Consider the following 22,253-nt stretch of genomic DNA (forward strand, 5'->3'; position numbering starts at 1 on the left):
TTATAACACCTTCATATCACACATGTGCACATATGCACAAACACACACACCAGCTCCTAGACCTCCTTCCCTGGTTGGCCATTTCCCCTCCAGCAGACCTGCACCCCATCCTCTTCCTGAGCCCCCTTGGGTCCCATACTGCCTGTTGCCAACACCCAGCTGGTCATCACAAACCGAAGACCATTCTCCACGCAGGGAACAACACTTCCAGCACAGCTCCTTCGAGCCTTTGACAATTTTCTCTGAAATACCTCAAAATATTTAATGTATAGTTTATGTGATTAAAAAAAAAATCCTTAGCTAGTTTTTGGAATACGTGACTTGAAGCTTTATACCGTTAAATTATAATTTTGCAGACAATGGTATGTCATTTCTTTGACGAGTTCCATGGGAGACATATTGAATGTTGGGGCAGCGAAAGCTGGGTGGTCAGAGGCGAAAGACAGAGGAGTGCGAGCGAGAGACTGAGCTCGAAGGACCAAAGGACCAGGCGTTTACAGATTTATTTAAACGAGTCCTTTAGGGAAGAAAGGAAGAGAGAGAGAGAGAAGGATACTTTTGTGTTCTCTGGTGTGTTCTGTTTCTTGTTTTTGGAGTCATGTCTTATAAGAGTATTTATTATTCTATGTGGTCTGTGTTCAAATGTAATTTAAAAAAAGGAAGAAAATGGAAAAAAAAGACGCAATGGAATTTGATTTGATGCATGACTAATGTACTCTTTCTTGATAATGTACTAAGTGGATGGGGTGGGGGGTGGGGCGGGGCGTGGGGCCAGAGCCCCCGCAGTCCATGTGCATCCTTGTGTTTTGTGCCCGATCCATGCTGTTCGGGCCCCTTTGCGCTGCTCTCTGTTAATTTCCCCCTTTCCAAGGATCTGTGTCCAGCCAGCGGGAGGTGGGGAGGAAAGACGGCAGACAGCAGGGCTTAAGCACCCAGACCAGGTTCCCACCTCCTGGCGCCCACATGCCACCTGCCTGTGCCTGCTGAGTATCCTGTTCCTAGTTCCTGGGCGCAGGTGGCTCTCACTGCCATCTTGGACCCCCGTTGGTTTCACATTAGCATGAATTCCCAAGTGTCTTGTTCAGAGGAGAGAGACAATCAATTCGAGTCTTGTCGCCCAGGGTGGTGTGAGGCTAGGGTGTACCCCAACTTCCTGAGATCCTAAGAACCCTCCTGAGACACCCCTTCGCATGGACCCAGGACACACACTGGCCAGAATCTACCCAGACACCTCCAGCCTCCTTGGCTCTGGGCTGAGCCTGAGTTCATCTTTCTGTCTGGCCTGGGAGGTGGAGGGGGATACGTTTCTGTGGAGCCCTCCTTCCAGCCCATGTTGGGACCCTACACAATGGAGGGGCCCCCAAAATCATGAAAGGGTCTCCTGGAGAGTCTCCATGCCTATGACTCCACTTCTGGCATGAAGCCCCATGCTTCCACCAGGAAAGCCCACCTTTCAGGACATGCTCCAGGAAGGGGGCCCCTTACACCCTGAAGGACAGAAAGCCTCAGTTTGGAAGATCAACACACCCAAAATGAGGGAGTAGTGCATACCTCAGGGCCCCTGCCATGCAGCCCCTGCATCAACTAGAACTTGGGACATTTCACATTCTCTGCCCAAAGCAGCATAAGCCACACCAGCCCATCAGATCCTTGGGCTCCTCCTTGTGGCCCCAATAGACCCCCCACACCCCATCCCAAGGGCGGGTCTTTGTGTGGATTCCCTCAGCCAGGGGTAAGGGAGAGCCCTGAGTATTTAATCAAGACTGGACACTAAGGCTGTTTTCAGGAAAGACCCTACTGGGGTCATCCAAAGTACCTCCTAATGCTAGAGGGAACTGAAGCCCTCTTCACCCCACCCTCAGGCGACAGGCTTAAAAGTTAAAAAAAAGAATCATCATCATTGTTAACCATTGCTGTGCTGGATTTGTTGTTTTGTTTTTCTCCAATAAATTATTTTCTAGTCACTCACCTAGGCGTATGTGTTGGCCGACGGTGGGGGGATGGGGTACAGGACGGGAAGGAATGGAGCTCACCCACCTCGAGAATGGAGACAGAGGGGAAAAGGGAGAAGAAAGTTGGCCTCTCCCAGTCCGGTCTTCTTTCTCCAAACCTTGCCCTCGTCCACAGTCACAGCCATAGCTGTCCCTGAGCCCCCATCCTCACAAGGCTGCACCTTCCTTGGGAACCATTAAGAATCAAAGAAAAGCTCAAGGCCTTTGAGCCAGTCAAGGCTCAGAACAAAGATCTTGTTGGGACTTGCATGTGAGGGATCACTCCCCTTTGCTTTCTAAAGCATGAAGTGTAAGGTGGTTTATTTGAGGGGAAGAAACCAGGGCAACCTGGTGGGGGTATAGGCTGGGGCGGCGATACAATTAGACTTTTACAACTGTCCTGGGAAGGGCCAGTAGGTGGCGTCAGGGAGCCAGGACTGGTAAGCAGAATCTGTTCAGCACATTTCTCCCTCTGAGAGCAATAAAGTTTTACCCACATTATCAACCCCAGGGAGAAGAAAAAATAAGTTTTCTGGCCCTGGCCGGTTGGCTCAGCGTAGAGCATCGGCCCAGCGTGTGGAAGTCCTGGGTTCAATTCCTAGCCAGGGCACACAGGAAAAGCACCCATCTGCTTCTCCATCCTTCTGCCTCTACTTTCTCTCTTTCTCTCTTCTCCTCCCACAGCCAAGGATCCATTGGAGCAAAGTTGGCTCAGGCGCTGAGGACGGCTCCATGGCCTCCACCTCAGGTGCTGGAATGGCTCCTGCCACTACAGAGCAACACCCCAGATATGGGCCGAGTGTTGCCCCCTGGTGGGCATGCCGGGTGGATCCCGGTCAGGCACATGTGGGAGTCTGTCTGACTGCCTCCCTGCTTCTAACTTTGGAAAAATACCAAAACAAAAACAAAAACAAAAAACAACAACAAAGAAAGTTTTCCCTGCAAATCCCCCATCTGCCCCCTAGAGGTTAGTGTTTTGATTTTTAAAACCAGGAAAGACTATTCCAGGATGTATCACAGAAAGAAGCATTGGAAAAGAGTTATCCCAAGGAGCCCTGGGTCAGAGGAACCCTGGTTAATTAGAAAAAGAAAAGGATGTGAAGCCCTTGCCATCAGGGGAATGTCTCCTGTTGCTGGTTGACATTTCCTGAGCTCGGGCAATCATTGTTCTTCTTGAAGCAGGGGTGGCTGCCCCTCCGGAAGAGGTGGAACTTGGTTCCCACTGGGCACTGGCAGCCATTCCACGGGTGACAGCTGCCTCTCTGAGGGCAAGGGCTCCACCTCCACCAGCTCTTCATTTGTGGACCATTCTCCCCTATGTGGTGGCAGAGCTTCCACCCGAGTAGGGTGGGACTCAGGAAGTGGTTCCTTTGCCTCCTTGTGGAGCTGGAACTCCTTTCGCCAGATATATGGCCAGCTCTTCCGAGACAGCACTGAAACCTTCCAAAGAGACATCTTCTCTTCCAGGGATGCTGGCTGGTTCTGGAAAGATGAGTGGCCTGAAGGCAGTGACTGGCTCTCAGAAAGGGGCATCTGGCTTTCTCTGGGCGATGGTGGCCTCTCTTTGGTTGGTGGCAGATTCTTAGGAAAATGTGGCCTTGTTTGTTTCATTGGCAATTTCTCATGGAAAGACCCAGATTGCCAGTTCGTGGAAGGAGTCACATTTTTGGTGAAAGAGAACTGCCCCTCCCTAGTCAAGGAGGAGCTCATCACAGAGGTGGGTTGCATGTTCTCGGAGGACACCTTCCCGCAGTGCTGGTGCCTCTTCTTCCTCAGGAACAGCATCTTCCTCTGGTACAAGGCTGACTCCTTGATGCTCAGGGCTAATTCTTCATCATATGGGATTGTGTGATCAACCAGTGTGTGGCTGTTGAACCCTGGTGACCTCCGAAGAATTGTGCCCTGAGTGATGAGGTCTGCGTAGCCTTCCCGGTGGGAGAAGGCATAGCTAGAGCGCCGAGCATTTGACTCCCGGCATAGGTAGGGCAGAGGTTCCGCTATGATCTCCTCAGTCCGGGCCTCCTCCTCTTCCTGCAGAACAAAGGAGTGAGTAAGTCATTAGGCTCCTACACCGTGTTGCTTGCTCTCAGCCTCTGCACCCAGTGAGGGCCATTCATAACCCTTAGCCACTACTCATCAGCCAGTCTCTCTGCTACCCAAGTTGACCCTACTAGAGTCCTCCCACGAACCTGACTTTGACCAGCCAGTCACAGTACTTCTCAGTACTTCCCTGGGACTTGACTGGATCAGCTACCAGGTGGCTTTGGTACCCTCTTATGGAAGAACAGGAGAGGTTAACCACAGGGTAGCCATGTCTCCAGCCTGTGTGGCACAACATGGCAGGTTTGTGGTCATTTCTTGATCCACTATTCCAGTCGATTCTGCAGCCTATCCCAGCTGCAACTGCTCCTTTTAGGTTTTTGTTACCAAAGCCAATAATTATATCCCCCACCATTTTTCATTTGTGGTAAAATAGACATAAAATGTACAAATTTAACCTTTTCTTTTTTCTTTTTTTTTTTTAAGTGAGAGGGGGAGATAGACAGACAGGCTCCCACATGTGCCCTAACCGGGATCCACCCAGCAACCCCTTTCTGGAGCTAATGCTTGAATCAACCGAGCTAGCTTCAAAGCCTGAGACTGATGCTCAGGTGAACCAAGCTATCCTCAGCACCTGGGGTTGACGCTCAAACCAATCAAGACACCAGCTGAAAGAGGGGAAGAGAGAAGGGAGAGAGGGAGGGGAAGAGAAGCAGATGGTCACTTCTCATGTGTGCCCCAAACCAGAGATTGAATCTGGGATGTCCACATGCTGGGATGACACTCTATCCACTTAGCAAACCAACCAGAGCCAATTTAACCATTTTTAAGTGCACATCTCAGTGATATTAAGCACATTCACATCGTTATGCAACCATCACTTTCATTCATCTCTAGAACTTCATCTTCCCACACTGACAATCTGTCCCCATTAAACACTGACTCCTCCCACCATCTACTTTCTGTTTCTATGAATCTGACATCTCTAGGGACCTCCTGTAAGTAAAATAACACAGTATTTGTCTTTTTGTGACTGGTTTATGTCACTGAGCATAATGTCCTCAAGGTTCATCCACATTGTAACAGGGGTCAGGATTTCCTTCTTTTTTAGGGCTGAATAATATTCCATTGTGCAGATAAACCACACTATGTTTATCCATTCATCTATTAATGGACACTAAGGGTGTTTTTAAACTCCCCCATTTGCCTAGACCTTTTCCAGGTTATTTCTGTCATCTCAACCCCCAAGTCCTAGATAATTCATGGTGGAAGCGTGACAGTGTCAGCACTGGAACCAGGCTGGCTGTCTCCATCCCAGGAAGTACAGGCTCCTTCCTGGGGTCCTGGGGCCTGTTATTTGCCCCCAACTGAAGGCACTGAGTGTGCATCTGGGTCCCCAAAACCCTACCCCCAGCTCCACATCTCCTTGGAGTCCCTGCTCCCAGCACAGGCTCTGGTTGATGAGTCCCAAGAACACATAGTGGGGACTCCAGCCAACCTCACCTTGGGGCTGAGTTTGCTGAGGGCTTGGTAAATTACACGGAACACCAGTATGAGCAGGGTGTTGAATGACACATTCAGCAGGACCACCAGCAGTATGGAGGGGTGGGATAGCACGTTTCGGTCAGCATCTGGTGGCAGGGCAGGGTCACGGCATAGCCCAGGACGGAGCCTTTCCAGAACCTGCTCGGTGCCCCTCTTCCTGACACCCTACCTCCTCCCTCACCCTTTACTTCCCCAGGGTATCTTTGTGCAAATTCCCTAAAGACACAGTTCCCACCTATCTCCAGGGCTGGCTTCCCTGTCCCTTGCTGGGGGGCTTACACAGAAATGGGAAGGTCTTGGGGGAGACAGTGAAGAGCCAGAAGCCCTGGCTGGCCCAAGTCATGACCACGTAGAAGCAGAGGCTGAAGAAAATGGCCATCATGGACAGGATAGTCCAGTACTTGGTGCTGAGAATGACCTGAAGAGGAAAGGGGGATTAAACCATGAGCGCTGGAACCCCAGGCAAAGCGACCTAGAGGAGGGTGGGGGCTAAGCGTCAAGGGTCGAAGGACATCTGCTAAGGCCTCTCAGGCAGGGTCACCAGGTGATGAGACCTCCATAACCTGTGTCCAAGGTCCCATGTGTGGGGGGGCAGCCCTGCCTACCTCCATGGTGATGGACAGCAGGCCTGACAGGGCCATGACCACAGAAAAAGACTGATAGTCGCTGAGGGGCCCAGCTGTGTCATAGCTGATCCACATGGTCATGAAGAAGTTGACCAGGGAAGTGGCCATGCCATGGGCAATGGCTTGGAAGAAGACCCAGTAGTTGAAAGCTCATCCTTCTGGCCAGTGATGTACAGCTTGGGCAGCTCCAGGCTCTGCTCAGCGCTCACGTATGGGGAGGGGCAGGCGATTCTGGAGGTTGCTTGCACATCAACATGCACGTGTTGGGCTGTTCTCAACATGCCTGAACTATGTACATGAGAATGGTGAGATGGTGAATTTTGTTACTGGTGTTTTACCACAGTATAAAAACATTTTTAAAAATGAAAAGCATCCTGCTTCAATAGTGAATAGGAAGGTCATTGAGCTAAAGCCTGCCAGGCTTACATGCCTTTGCTGTGAGGAGAAAGGGACACTGGAAGGTAGGCTTCCCCCTCGCTCCTCTAAGGGAGGGTTCAGTTTCTTCCAGCCCTGCTCCAGCCACCTATGACCTAACCTTGCCCAGAAAGCTGTGGTTTTCCACTGAAGGCTGAAGGTGCCCAGGGCTGTCGGCCCCATCTACGACACTGTGGACGAGCCTAGTGTATTTCTTCCAAGAAGCAGGTAAACTGATCTCATTTGCACAAGGGCCACTTAACTATGTCTTGCCTGAATAGTCAGGTTTTTTATTCTTCCCTCGAAGATCTCTGTTGTGGGTGTTGATAGTCCTATTTTCTGCTGCTTTGTTTAATATATAGTGTTTCCTTTATTCCTCCTACCTCAATGCCCCACTCATATTTCAGGCTGGGACCTACTCCTAATTTATAGATCTCTCTCCCCCTTTTGCCAACTTCTATTGTGAATTTACCTTTGCCACCCAGCTTAGTGTATCCCAAGGTTCTCTTTACCATGCCACAGTCACAGAGCTCCAGGGAAAAGCAACCTGGTCTCATCTCTCCAGACAGAGGAGAACAGAGGCTCCATCTCCACACATTCTGCAGATGGCTTTTCCAGTCTACCTGAATCATTACCAGCTAGAAGCAGTGGTCATTGGGACTTAGACGTGAGCTGCAAAGTATAGAATTGTGACAACAATTCCAGTGCCATGCGGACTTTTCCTGGATGTGGACTTTTTCTGGACTCCTGCTCCTTGTGACAGCTCCTAACGGACTGAACTGGGGTTGGGTTGCATTTGCAGGGATTTGGAATGGTGTTGGTGCCAACTTGGACTTGGTGAACATGTTAAGGACACTACTCTTTTATGGATTCTTTTTTTTTTTTTTTTTTTTTTTCATTTTTCTGAAGCTGGAAACAGGGAGAGACAGTCAGACAGACTCCCGCATGCGCCCGACCGGGATCCACCCGGCACGCCCACCATGGGGCGATGCTCTGCCCATCCTGGGCGTCGCCATGTTGTGACCAGAGCCACTCTAGCACCTGAGGCAGAGGCCACAGAGCCATCCCCAGCGCCCGAGCCATCTTTGCTCCAATGGAGCCTTGGCTGCGGGAGGGGAAGAGAGAGACAGAGAGGAAAGCGCAGTGGAGGGGTGGAGAAGCAAATGGGCGCTTCTCCTGTGTGCCCTGGCCGGGAATTGAACCCGGGTCCTCCGTATTTTATGGATTCTTGTTGTATTGGCCAAGAGTTTGCTTAAGGGCTTTAATCACTGTAAAAAAAAAAAAAAAAGAAAAAAAAATATATATATATATGACTGGATAAAGAAGATGTAGCACATATATACTATGGTACACTACTCAGCCATAAGAAATGATGACATCGGATCATTTACAACAAAATGGTGGGATCTTGATAACATTATACGGAGTGAAATAAGTAAATCAGAAAAAAACAAGAACTGCAGGATTCCATACATTGGTGGGACATAAAAATGAGACTAAGAGACACGGACAAGAGTGGGTGGTTATGGGGGGGGAGGAATGAGGGAGAGGGGAAGGGGGAGGGGAGGGGCACAAAGAAAACTAGATAGAAGGTGATGGAGGACAATCTGACTTTGGGTGATGGGTATGCAATATAATTGAATGACAAGACAACCTGGAGATATTTTCTCTGAATATATGTACCCTGATTGATCAATGTCACCCCATTAAAATTAATTTAAAAAATGAAAAGCAAAGTCCCATTCCTCGGGTCATACCAGGCATGCCTCAGATGTTCATCATTAGCCACCTATGGCTGGTGGCCCCCATCTGAAAAGCATAGGTATGAGACACTTCCATCATCAAAAACTCAATTGGACTCCCTAGTAGAGATCACTTAGCCACACCCTCTCGGGGAAGGAGACAGGGTAAAGAGGAAAACCATCCTTTTTGATCCTTTCCCCACTGTTGTACAGATAGATGGGCAGACAGTGGGACTGAGATTTGGGGGTAGTCCCAAAAAGGGTGGTGGTAGCCAGACAAGAAGGCTTCACCCACTATCAGGTTGGGCTCTGGTAGGAACAGTCGCATGGTAGTGGTCTCCCATCCTTCCCCTATCCCATCTCAGTTCCCCAAGGAGAGAAAGTGAGGTGGAGACAGAAACATCTACAAGGAAGGAGGAGGCACGTCCTTGGCCTGCTCACCTGCTCGAAGAGCCCAATGTACAGAACTGGCAGGGCAGTGTAGAGCAGGTTGAAAAGCATCAGGGACCAGCCTTCATAGAGAGGCTAGGAAGGGGGAGGAATGGGAGGATATAGTTAGTTGTCAGCCTTCAGATGTGGAATGGTCAGAAACGAAATGCTCTTCATCTGAGGAGACCCACCCAAGCTAGCTTTGGCACCTGGCGAGGATTTCAGGTGAGTTAGAAAATTGCATTATAACCCTAGCCGAGTACCTCAGTCAGTTAGAGAGTCATCCCACTACACCAAGATTGCATGTTCAATCCCTGGTCAGGGCATATAGTAGAATCAACCAATGAATGCATAAATAAGTGCAACAACAAATTGATGTTTCTCTCTCTCTCTTTTCTCCTCTCTCACTAAAAATAAAAAAAGAAATTTAAAAAAATTGCATTATAATCAAGGGTTGGGTTAAGTGAGGCTGGAAGATAAAAGGCAGAGAGTGGAACCAGAGTCTAATTTTTTTAAAACAACACCTTTGAATATTTAATTGGAAGGCTTCAATACAGAGCTACAGGATAAAATAAGTCTAAAGAATGTGGGGCTTTGTCATTTTAAAATGGTTTAGGGAGTCACTGATGGGCAAAAGAGTTGGAAGAGACCCTACAGACAATGAGCCCATCTTCCTTCCCAATGCATGAATCTAGTCCAATTAAAGCAGGGGTCTCAAACTCGCGGCCCACGGGCCGCATGTGGCCGCCAAACAATTTTGTACGGCCCGCAGACTAATCCACGAAGTTCAAAATATTTTGGATAAAATGAAGTAAACCTAGGGGCCTACTTGTATTTTTCATTTCTCTAGCATCTTGCTCTGCGGCCCACATGCTGAGTTGAGTTTGAGACCCCTGAATTAAAGGATATGAGTTTCAGTTCCAAAAACCATTTTATGCACATTCTGTGAGTGAGCAAAAAAGTGATGATCAAGAGTTTTACAAGAATCACCTGACCAGGTGGTAGCACAGTGGATAGAGAATCGGCCCAGGACGCTGAGGACCCAGGTTCGAAAGCCTGAGGTCACCGGCTTGAGCGTGGGCTCCTCTGGCTTGAGTGTGGGCTCATCAGCTTAAGCACAGGGTAGCCAGCTTGAGCGTGGGATCAGAGACATGACCCCAAGGTCGCTGGCTTGAGTAAGGGGTCACTGGCTTGGCTGGAGCCCCCCAGCCAAGGCATGTATGAGAAGCAATCAATGAACAACTAAAGTGCTGCAACTACAAGTTGGTGTTTCTCATTTCTCTCCCTGTCTCTTTGTTTCTGTCTGTCTCTCTTGCTTGTTTAAAAAATATATCTAGCCCTGGCCGGTTGGCTCAGCGGTAGAGCGTCGGCCTAGCGTGCGGAGGACCCGGGTTCGATTCCCGGCCAGGGCACACAGGAGAAGCGCCCATTTGCTTCTCCACCCCTCCGCCGCGCTTTCCTCTCTGTCTCTCTCTTCCCCTCCCGCAGCCAAGGCTCCATTGGAGCAAAGATGGCCCGGGCGCTGGGAATGGCTCTGTGGCCTCTGCCTCAGGCACTAGAGTGGCTCTGGTCGCAACATGGCGACGCCCAGGATGGGCAGAGCATCGCCCCCTGGTGGGAAGAGCGTTGCCCCTGGTGGGCGTGCTGGGTGGATCCCGGTCGGGCGCATGCGGGAGTCTGTCTGACTGTCTCTCCCTGTTTCCAGCTTCAGAAAAATGAAAAAAAAAATAATAATAAAAAAATAAATATATATATATATATCTAGAAACAAAAAAAAAGGTCAAACAAACACAATATATACTTATCAAGGATGCCTCTGTAAAGCTCCCTTTCAAATGCCTTGGTATCAGTGACAGGAAGATTATTCCCTATTACGGCCATCTATTTTCAGACAATTTCCTTACTTGCACAGGAAATCATCACCCTGTGACTCTTCTAAGGCTCTAGAAGGCATATCTATTTTCACCATGATACTGTCAATAGTCTTTTTTTTTAATTAAGTGAGAGTCGGGAGTCAGAGAGACAGACTCTTGCATGTACCTTGACCAGGATCCATCCAGCAAGCCCTCTACTTGGCAATGATCAGCCCATCTGTTGCTCTGTTGCTCAGCAACCGAGCCATTCCAGCACCTGAGACGAGGCCATTGAGCTATCCTCAGCTCCTGGGGCCAACTTGCCAAATCATTCGAGCCATGGCTTTGAGAGGGGAAGAGAGAGAGAGAGAAGGGAAAGGAGAAGGGGTGGAGAAGCAGATGGTCGCTTCTCCTGTGTGCCTTGACCAGGAATCAAATCCAAGACTTCTACATGCCAGACTGATGCTCTACCACTGAGCCAACTGGTCAGGGCCAAGAGTCTTGAAATCAGAGACCCAACCCCTACAGTCTTATCTTGTCTAAGGTTCAAGCTTTCCCTCTCTCTCCTAAAAATATCCACCTTTGTAGCATCTGCCTTGCTCTGGGTGCAAAGCTCAAATCTGCCAAATATCCCTGAAAATGTTGGGCACAGAGCTGGGCAGGAGCCATCCCCTCCCTTTATCTGGACTCTATACTTCTATGAATGCAATCATAGAAAAGGTTGCATTGTCCTGGAACCTCAGGCAAGCCCTACCCCGAAGGACCCCAGAGTGTGAGCATGCCTGCTGCCTTCCTGGAGGCCACAAAAAGGGCACAACACCCACAATCCCCAAAGGCCTGTTCTCCCAGTGCACCTGGGCAGTGAAGCCACTGTAGAAAGCAAACCAGATTTGAGCCATCATGCTGGCCAGTGTCTTGTAGATAAAGTAGCGTAGGAACTTGCAGACTCGCATGTAGGACCAACGCCCGTGCACCAGCAGCAGCCGCCTCAGGGAGAAGAACTGGGCCAGCATGTAGTCGCTGTTCTGCACTGCCTGTACACCCTCCTGGCCTGTCAGTCCTACACCAATGTCTGCAGCTGCAGGGGCACACATAGCTGTTGGCTCTGGGCAACCCTCAGCCCACCACAGGCCTCCCCCAAGCCTGGTGCCCACCACTCACTCTTGATCATGTTGACATCGTTGGCGCCATCCCCAATGGTCAAGGTCACCAAGTTCTGGTATTTCTTGACCAGTGCCACAATCAAGGCCTTCTGCTTGGGCATCACCCGGCAGCAGATGACTGCTTGGCACCTCGAGGCCAGTTCCACAAAGGCCTTCTCCCGCTGCACCTCAGGGCTCTTCTGGGATTTGAATTCTTTTTTTTTTTTTTTTAATATGGAACGCTTCATGAATTTGCGTGTCATCTTTGTGCAGGGGCCATGCTAATCTTCTCTGTATCGTTCCAATTTTAGTGTATGTGCTGCTGAAGCGAGCACGGCGTTCGAATTCTTGTTTTGTGGCCTCAACCCTGGGCTCCTCGGCTGGGTCCTGAGGGTCTGCCACATCAGAGAGACGCGCCTGGCTTGCAGGAGGTCTGTCCTCTGCTCACCTAGCTCTTGCCTGGACTCTTTCATGTCCACATTCACATTTTCAACCAGCTCCTAGGACTCTTTGCTCAAGGACAGCAGTAGCTGCTTTCCGGGGACAAGGACTGAGCCAAGTGTCCACAGAGACAGTGCAGCAGGGAAAGCTCAAAATATTTACTTGCTGGCCTGTTACAGGAATAGCTTGCTGACCCCCAAAGAGAAGATGGCTCTGGATGCAGTTCTGCGGTTCAGATCTGGGTGGGCATGCTGGGGATGGGGCTGAGGGCAGGGTAGGTCCACCAGCCCTGAGACCCACTCAGGTCTCCTGGCAGTCGCAATTCCCTGGGGGCCCTCTCACACCCAAAGGCCATTCCTTGCTGGACGGCCCCATGGGGAAGGGACACACCAGGGCCAGTCCCCACCATAGACAATGCCATTGATGCAGCACTTCTTGAAGGTCATGATGTTCCGTGTGAGCGTGCCAGTCTTGTCCGAGAAAATGTATTCCACTTGGCCCAGCTGGTTGTTGAGGTTAGTGCTGCAGGCTTTGGCAGGCATGTCCTGGGGCTCATAGTACATCTGCACATCCCAATTGATGAAGATGCTGCTCCCCAGGTAGATGAATTCAGCCCTGCAAACACAGAGGTTATGCCCTGGCCCATAGCCCACCCTAGCTCCATTTCTCTCCAGTTGAGTAGTGCATGGGGAAGGGGCTCTGGGACTCACATGATGAACATAGTCATGGGCACCATGACGCTGAGCAGGATTAGGAAGCCCAAAAAGATGAGGAAAGACTCAGTGATCACATTGTACATGTGCTTCCCAGACACATAGTGGTGCTTCGCCTTGAATTTGTCACCTTGTCCCAGAAGCCCAAGGTCAAGGCCATAGAGATAAGTACCAGGGACACAAAGATCTGCTCAGAAAACAGAGATGGTGGAGCATATAGAGGGACCCAGGGCAACATAGAGACATCCCAGGGACTTGACAACAGGGATAAACTCAGTGTAAAAGACAAACAGGAGATAGAAAGCCCCTGAACCTAAGCTCTGCCATCATGATGGGGGAGAGGGGCTAGGCGGAAGTGACTTGACAGTCTCAGGGAGAGAGGAGCTTCCAGATGTTTTGCTGGATTTTGTGGCTGCTATTTTAAAAATTATTACAATAACCTTTATTTTATTTATTTATTTATTTATTTATTTATTTTTACAGGGACAGAGAGAGAGGGATAGATAGAGACAGACAGACAGGAACGGAGAGAGATGAGAGGCATCAGTTTTTCGTTGCAACACCCTATTTGTTCATTGATTGCTCTCTCATATGTGCCTTGACTGGGGGCCTTCAGCAGATGGAGTAACCCCTTGCTCGAGCCAGCAACTTTGGGTCCAAGCTGGTGAGCTTTTGCTCAAACCAGATGAGCCCGCGCTCAAGCTGGCAACCTCGGGGTCTTGAACCTGGGTCCTCAGCATCCCAGTCCGACGCTCTATCCACTGCACCACCGCCTGGTCAGGCCTATTACAATAACTTTTAAAAAGATAAAGTTGAGCCTGACCAGGTGGTGCCACAGTGGATAGAGCATCGGACTGAGACGCGGAGGACTCAGGTTCGAGACCCCGAAGTCGCCAGCTTGAGCGCGGGCTCATCTGGTTTGAGCAAAGGCTCACCAGCTTGGACCCAAGGTCGCTGGCTTGAGCAAGGGGTTACTCGGTCTGCTGTAGCCCCACGGTCAAGGCACATAAGAGAAAGCAATCAATGAACAACTAAGGTGTTCCAATGAAAAACTAGTGATTGAAGCCTCTCATCTCTCTTCATTTCTGTCTCTCTGTCCCTATCTATCCCTCTCTCTGACTCTCTCTCTGTCTCTGTAAAAAAAAAAAAAAAAAAAAAAAGATAAAGTTGATTAGGCAAAAAGTTAAGAATTTTAAAAGAAATGTTCATGGAGGATAGGTGAACATTTTATTATCTCCTATGGGTTTGGAAAAATGTCAGGATAAAAATTTATTTTATAGCACAATGGATAGAGTATCAGACTGGGACGCGGAGGACCCAAATTCGAAACCCTGAGGTCGCCAGCTTGAGCACGGGCTCATCTCCTTGAGCAAGGCTCACCAGCTTGAGCCCAAGGTCGCTGGCTTGAGCCAAGGGGTTACTCGGTCTGCTGTAGCCACCTGATCAAGGCACATATGAGAAAGCAATCAATGAACAACCAAGGTGCTGCAACAAAGAATTGATGTTTCTCATCTCTCTTCCTTCCTGTCTGTCTGTCCCTATATGTCCTTCTCTCTGTCTCTCTTTGTCTCTGTCACAAAAAAGAAATTATTTTATAAAGACATTTTTAAAATATCATGATTATAAGGAGATTCTGTGACCCACAGACCTGTTTGTAGGATCAGGATGCACATTTTGCAAAAGAGAGAATCCAAGGCCTGAAAAAAGTCAGCTGGGGTTTCTGTCTATGGGGAGGGGTCCTCTTCTCTCTTTTGTGCCCCACCCACCCCAGCGCAGGGGCTCTAGGCAGCTCGCCAAGATCACCAGCCGGTCATCAGACGGTCTGTCTTGGTTCTCTTCAGATGTACCTTGCCACAGTTTCTCATGATCTTTGTGTCAAAACCTACAGGATTTGAATGTATCTGTCCGTCCATCTATCTATCCATTCATCTACCCGCCCACCCACCAGTTCATCCATCCACTCATCCACTCATCCATCCATCCATCCACCCATCCATCTATCCATCCATTCCATCCTATATCCCTCTGTTACCCCACAACTCTACCCATCCATCCACCTGCCTACCCACCCATCCATCTATATACAAGCATCCCACTTTTCCAGCCAAATAACAAAGATGCTGGCTCAATATGTCTGTTTCCACCGTTTTAGAACCCAGACCCCATAGATGCCATGGCAGGAGCCCCACATCTTATGGCAGCAGACACGTGGCAGCCAGACCTGGCCTGTGACTTCTTGCCAACAACTTCAGGGTTCTCACCCACTCCTACCAGGACAGCTCCTACTGCAGAGGCTTCATAGTGGCCATACCCGCATACATGACCATTCCGTAGCATGTGTCAGTGTTTCGGATCTTGGAGCCACATAGGAGGATATTGCCATTGTCCAGGGAGTATTTCCTGCCCTCTCACTTCAGGTACCCCATAAAGTAGTGCATCCGACTGTTGGGTTCCTCACATACCACCTTGCCTATGGGTGACAGGCAGTCAGGAAGCTGAGGGCTTGGCTGGGGTTGGACCAACCCTCTCCAGTGCAGGGTGGTTTAGGGTGTGGGGAACATTCTGTCACCCTTTGGCTCCGACTACCCTCAAGGGACCTGCACTGCCCCAAACTTGCCCCACTGGCACCTCTACCCCCTGCCATGCAGCCTCCTCCTGGATGCTCCAAAGCTGGCTCTATTAAGCCTCATGGCCTTTGTGTGTGCTCTTTCCTCTGCCAGGACTCACAGCTCCTCAGGGATAGCCTCTCTGATCCTCCAGCCAGATCAGGTCTCTCCCACTGAGCCCCGTTCCTGCTGGTTACAATCCTGGGAGGTCACTAGACATTTATTCCCACCAGTGGTGTCATGAATACCTGTGACTTCCATGAGAGGAGGCGTCAGCCTCATCTCTGTCAAGCTGGGAACCCTGGAACCCAGCTCAGCACCTGGCATATAGTGCCTGGCCCTCCATGTAAGAAAGGCTTTGCCTCAGATATCATGAAAACAAATGCAACCAGTGCTTGAATGTCAAGAACAAAAGGGCTGTGGTTTAAGAGAAAGATTCTGTCCTCCTAGAACCAGTTAGAGTAACTATTCTTTGCAACAAGACAGGAAAAATAAAAATAATGTATCCACTTTCTGGGACCTGGCAAATAGTAGTTGTACCCACAGCAAAATGTCTCACTTTTCAGATTGAAAAAAAAAGTGCAGTGGCTGGATCAGTTCCCTGTCTCTGTGCATACAGGCTGCCTTTTTGATTAAACAACTAAAAACATTTGCTTTAATGTAATCACATTTTAAAAATAAAATGTAATGTTTGATAAAATGGTGCAGCATGCTTTGTAACAATAACAGAAAATGCCCGGACATGAAAAAGGCCTAAGATAAGCTGGCCTGATGAAGGCTATCTCAACCCCCCAGCAGCAGACCCCATCACCATCCTCAAAACCCAATGAAATGGGGAACTTTTATGCCCGCTGTTCATAGGGGCAGATGAAGGCCCTGATGGGGTGGATGAACTTGCCATCTCTTACCTTGAAAGGAAGCCATCTTCTTTACATTGGTCAGCTCATGGTGTGTGACCATCAGGGCCTGCTTGAACTTCAAGTTGGTCTCCCTGATGATGAGAAGGAGAGCGAGGTGAGACGTAGGAACAGACAGCATCCAAGCAAGGCACCCCAAGCCCCCTTCCAGAGTTACTCAAACATTTTCACTGAGCCCCTATGCGCCAGCTGCCAATCAGGAGGCTGAGGCCCAGAGAGGGAGCAAACCTTGCCCAGGGTCACATAGGACATTTGTGAAATGGCTGAGACCAGACCCGAAATTTCTCTCTTTTGGGCAGCTGCACCTGGAGTACAGTAGGTTCTCCAGAAATGTTGGTGCAAAGAATGTGGGTCCCTTTGTCTGATTTAATGTAATTGCCCCCCCCCAGCTTACAAGTGCCCCACAAATGCTCCCAGGATGAATGACCTAAATATCATAGTGGCTTTGGGGAGGAACGCTTCACTGGCTGCCAGGCCTCCAAACCCCTAGTGATGACCTGCATCTCACCCGTCAATATCAGCTGTCTCCACATAGCACAAGCTGCTGGGCTCTGTGCTGGCCAGCAAAAGCACATCAGCCTGGGGTGGGGAGGGTGTGGGTAGGAGGAAGGAAACAGTATTGCAGGAGGAAGACAAGCAAGAAGGCAACCCTTCCTCAGGAGTGGGGAGTTCTGGACTAGGCTGTCACCAGCTCACCGGGACAATGTTGTCTTTGTGCAGACAGACCAGGTCCCCCACATGAAGGTCCTTCCATTTTTTCCATAGAAAGCTGTGGGGAGTGGGTGACAGGTGTGAGAGGGGGTCCCAACCAGGTCTATCTTTGGAACCCCTGTCCCCCAAACCACCCCCGAGCTGAAAGAACAGCAAGGGAAGGGGGCTGCTGATGGCCCTATGCTATATTGCTTCCCTGCATGTCCATCTGCAGGTCTTTGGTAGTGAGGGGCGGATGTTCAGCTCACACAGGAAGTTCAACCTTCCCTAAACCCGCCTCTCCTCCTGGCTTGGGCATCCAAGTCCCTTCAGACCTTCTCTACCTCCCCCTTCATCTAAATTGTCAGCCTTGAAAGGGTTAACAGTCAGGTCTTCAGCCTCTGTCACCAACACAGGACCCACCCCCTAGACCGTAGACAGCAGGCATCTTATAAATGCTGGCTGGGTCCCTGTCAGACACCAGACTCAACTAGGATGTCTGGGGGCCATAGAAGCTTCCAGGCATTCTGTTGGGCACCACTCCCTGATACGTCCTCACCCTCCTACACACACAGGCCCTCCAGTTGTGCTGGAGTCTCCTTCCTCAGGATGAACTCCTCCACACAGCACCAGAGCCCTTACCTCTTTCCAACCAGCATCAGACAGGGCCTGTTGTTGATGGTCCTGTCGCTCCTATGTCGCCCCTGAGTCAACAGGGTTGGGTCAGAGGGATGACCCCACCCAAGTCCTGCCCCCACCCAGGATGATCCCACCCCCAGCCATGCTTCATCTTGTCCCCACACTGCCCTGGTGAGGGCCCAGATGCAGAGCACAGTTCTAGATCACACACGTGGCCCCAAACGTGAGCCCACCCCAGCCACATCTGTCTAGGGACTCTGAAGGGGGAGGGGGGCTGCTCTGACAACTGCTATTGGCAACAGGAAAAAGGCATAGTCTACCTGTCACCCAGACTGGCAGCAAGAGCCAAAGGGCCATGGGGCACCTGTTCCTTGTGGCAGTAAAACAAGGACCCCACCTTGCCCCAATCCCCTCCCCAGTTGTCCCTTGACCCCACTTACAATGTTGTCCACCAGGTCTCGGGTGGCCCGGATGATAAGGAGGCAGACAAGTGGAGCAAAGAGGGTAAACCAGGGCAGCGTAGAGATCTCAGGGATGCCCTGACACGGAAAGTGGGTCATGCTAGGCAGGTAATACTGAACCACCATCTCAGACACTTCCCCCAATTGCTTCCCCTGTCCTCAGCCCCTCAACCTGGTATCCTGTGTCCCAGCTGCCAACCACCTAGGCTCAGGGCCAGCCACCCCCCTCAACAAACCTTGGGACAACTGCCCCTCTATTTCCTCTCCCTGCCCAGAACTTCTCCCTAGCAAACTCATCTCCCTCCATGCCTGGCTCCCATGGCACATACTCCAGGAAGCCCTACCAACCTCAAGCTTGTTCCCTCCTCAGAGCCTTGGTTCTACTGTTCCCCTCCCTATAATCCTGTTCCTCCCAGCCACCCTTCAGGCTTAAGCTCCAAGTGAACCCCAGACCAGCCTGGCTTGGGGGGGGGGGTCCCTTTCCCATCACTGGTCCCTGCCATTTGGTTTTGTGACAGTGGGATTAAGGCCACTGTTGGGTCCAGCATAGGACCTGCACATAGTATATTTATTGGATCAATGGATAAAAGCAGAGGATCAGAACAGAATGAAATGTTGGATAGGGGTCAGGGTGCTCTGCAAACTGCCCACCTACTGAGAGAGGGAGTTGTCCATGCTGGATATCCGCCCCTATGGCAGGGCCACCCAGGTGCTAGGAAGTAGCCCAGCAGGTCCTGAGAACCTGCTCTCAATCCATCTTTTCTCCTCACCCTTTGGGGTCAGCTCTGTGTGCTGGGGCCAAGGGGGTCATGTGGCCAAGGCAAAGCTACTCATGCACCTTCATCATAAAACATATGGTGAGCACCTCCTGTGTGCCAGGCCCTGGGCCAAGCAGTGAGGATGCGGCCATGAGAGAGCTCCCAGTGTATGAGGAGCCGAACACTGACCCCCACAACTGCAGACACACACTTGAACCCTTGTATGTCTACAGAGCCATGTGCGGGAAGTAGTCAGGGAGGAGGCAATTTGAGCAGGTAGGAGAAATGGTATGTGCATAGGTGCTGACCCTTGGGATCACCCCACCTCAACCCACCTGAAGGATGATAATAAGAAGGAAGTAGAGGTTGGACATTTGGTGGAACTGCTCATACAGGTTTAAGGGCAGGAAGGAGAAGAAGTTGTAGGTGGCCGTGTGGATGATGTCGCCCTGGAATGAGAGCCAGGATGGGAGCGCTGCCCAGGCCAGTGCCCAGTGCTTCTCAGGCCAGAGCCTTTCCCTGGTCTCGCCCCATCCTTTGGACACAATTAGCAATAATTGAGCACTGAGTGTATGCAAAGCCTCAAGCCACAGTTAACTACCAAATCCAAGACCTTGAGCCAGCTCTGAGTGCCAGCTAAGTGCAAAGCCTTGGGGCAACATTAATTAAGCCCCTATTGGATGCAAAGACATAACAAGCAGCGCTGTGACCCAAGTATTTCCAAAAGTGAGACACACCCAAGGGGATTTTAAATAGAGCTTGATGGACACATTGCATTTTTATGGTTAAGTATTAACTTATTTTAACATGAACTGAGGTAGGGCCAAGGAACCACAGGAAATCCAGCACCAAATTGGTGATTTGTTCATCATTAAAATGGGGGGGGGGGGGTAGACTAGGCGGGAGGAGGTAGGGGAGGGCAGTGGAGCTGCGGCCACCTACCTTGTACTTTTTCCTCTGCCAACACAGGAAGGCCTTTTCCTTGAACTGGTTGTTGTAGGTCTGGTTGTTGGCCTTCACCTCCCAGGTGAATGCTGAAGTTAGAGAGAGCAGGGTGTTATGGGATGCAGACAAACACCGCCTAAGGATCCCCCAGAGGAGATCTAATGAGCTCCAGAGGGAACCCAGCCACTGGGGATGCCTGGCTCTCTGCCATGGGCATGGGAGCCGGTAAACAAACACCATCCTGGGCCAATCCCTAGGCTCAGAGGACAGACCCTAGGAGATCCATTCACGCCCAGTTCTTCTACAGAGGGGGTAAAATTGAGGCCTGGTGCCTAGCTCTGAGGTGTGGGAGGCTGCTAACCCAGCCTGGGCAGCCCAGCTATTTCAGGTCTGGAGCCCCCAATTCCTGAGTCTAGCATTCAGTCATGGAATTTGGGACTATTTGTAACCCAATGAGAACCCCATGCTGGGTCTACTGAATGGGTTTGGGGGTTCTCCCCATCCCCACATTTTAGCCACCACACCCTACAATGCCACGTGGCTTCCTCCACAGACCCCATACCCCACACTTAGCCCCAAAATGATGCACCTGAGTTCTTCTGTTCCTCAAGATCCTCGCCATAGGCCAGACTGCCCATGCTGGTGGGGCTGTCAGGGAGAGGGGCCAAGGTCACACCAGTGGCCCAGGCTTTCCCAGACACTGTCCATTACTATGCCCTCTCCAAAATGTCACCTCCCACTTCCATCACCTGTCCCCTCCCCAGGCTTTAAAGGACCAGCCACTATGTGTCCTTCCCTAAGTATCCAGGGCCTCCACTGATCCTCAGTCCTGCAACAGCCCCACGTCCACCAGTTCCCCAGCTACCAAGCTGAGGTTGCCTTGACATCCATTATAGCCAGTCCCCCAGGATAAATTCTACCTCCAGCCACAGTTCTACGCCCTCCAGGACTGCTCTCTGTTCAGGTCGCCATCACCTCTCTTGGGATGGCCATACCCACCTTCTCCCTAGTCTTTGTTTCCCCATCCTGCCCCTATTCTTACATGGGACACAATGCCCACCCCAGTGAGGAATCCCATATTGTTTATTGACTGACAACATGGGTCCCAGGGTTATATGTTATATTGCTAAGCCTATATAGGAAAGCCAAGCTTCTCTGAGAGGTCTGAGCGCGGTCTCGGGACAGTTAACCAGACAGAGGCAGACACCAGACCTTACACAGAGCCCAGAACCTTCCCACCGTCTAGTTCTTGGTCATTCCTTCAATGCCAGGAATTTGTCTCATGAGCAGGCCCTCAGCAGATCTCCAAGCCAGCGCCAGGGCTGCTCCCTCTGCCAGGGGAGCACCCTTCCCACGAGCTTGGTCACTGTCTCACCCTTCTAGTCTCAGCTCATAGTTCTCAGATGGACCAGGCTTGTCCAGGCATCTCTTCTGGGTTCTCCCTCTGCCTGGGGTGTCCTTCATCCCAGGTCTCATCACCCTCTCTCCTCTGCTTTCTTCCCTTTCTGAGCACGGGTTGAATAGGAAACCTCGTGGGTCAGGACGGCCTGTTTTGAGTTACAGGTTCCCCGGAGCTAAGGGGAAGGACTTGCTCAGGGACAGCTCTGCTGCTCCTGGGAGCCTGAGCCTGTATGCCCATTCCCCAAATGAGAAGTGAGGCTCGGCCAGTAGGACCTGGAGCCCAGGGAGAACCCAAAATTTCACCCAAAGTATATCTAGGGTAGGAAGCCCTCCCCCCAGTGCTTGTCCCCTCCTCACTTCCACTCCACTCACCCAAGCACCCCACTAACCCCACCTCCCCCGCAAGCCTCAGGCACGGGGATTCAAGGCCCAAACTACCACCCTGGGGCCTCCTTGGGCAGGGAGATTTAGGTAAACCAGACACTGACGGAGAGTAGACCACCCCTCCGGAAGGTGGGACCAAGACAGAAGGTGGGGCCAAGACGTGTCGGGGCGGGGCATTGCGGAGAGGGCCGAGGTAGGGGCAAAGCAGAACAGGTCCTGTGGGCGGGCCAGAACAGAGGCAGAGCCTGGGAGGGTCTCTGGAGTGGTGTCAGAGTAGGGGCGAGCCAAGATACAGGGTTGGGGTGCTACAATGGGTAGAGGGCTGTGGTGAGTCAGTGAGTGGGGTCTTGAACAGCGGAGTGGGATGAGGGGGCTCTCAATAAGCTCCAGGGAATTAAGGAGCCTGTCATTTAGGGGTGGGACCTTGTAAAACGGCCTGAGTAAGGTGGATTGGAGCTGGCAAAGGCTGGACCGGGCTAGTATGGAACTAGGGACAGAGAGGGATACCTGGGTAGT

General features: G+C 50.8%; 1 protein-coding gene and 1 non-coding gene across 2 annotated transcripts; both read right to left on the reverse strand.

The window, feature by feature from the left end:
- Positions 1-3,152: 3,152 nt before the first annotated feature.
- ATP8B3 (ATPase phospholipid transporting 8B3) lies at positions 3,153-21,431 on the reverse strand. The gene is given in 23 exon segments (XM_066360194.1): positions 3,153-4,022; positions 5,535-5,662; positions 5,856-5,994; positions 6,182-6,351; positions 6,354-6,413; positions 8,799-8,883; positions 11,495-11,718; positions 11,802-11,996; positions 12,630-12,838; positions 12,934-13,063; positions 13,066-13,123; positions 14,412-14,421; positions 14,740-14,818; positions 15,248-15,406; positions 16,451-16,533; positions 16,968-17,038; positions 17,156-17,228; positions 17,792-17,853; positions 18,229-18,327; positions 19,343-19,456; positions 19,950-20,041; positions 20,542-20,600; positions 21,328-21,431. Coding segments are annotated over 23 exon segments (3,270 nt in total). The 5' UTR covers positions 21,429-21,431.
- Positions 12,011-12,117, reverse strand: LOC136390216 (U6 spliceosomal RNA). The gene has a single exon (XR_010748648.1). It is a non-coding gene; the product is annotated as a U6 spliceosomal RNA (small nuclear RNA).
- Positions 21,432-22,253: the final 822 nt, after the last annotated feature.

Source organism: Saccopteryx leptura, chromosome 1, assembly GCF_036850995.1.
Source record: "Saccopteryx leptura isolate mSacLep1 chromosome 1, mSacLep1_pri_phased_curated, whole genome shotgun sequence".
NCBI classification, from domain to species: domain Eukaryota; kingdom Metazoa; phylum Chordata; class Mammalia; order Chiroptera; family Emballonuridae; genus Saccopteryx; species Saccopteryx leptura.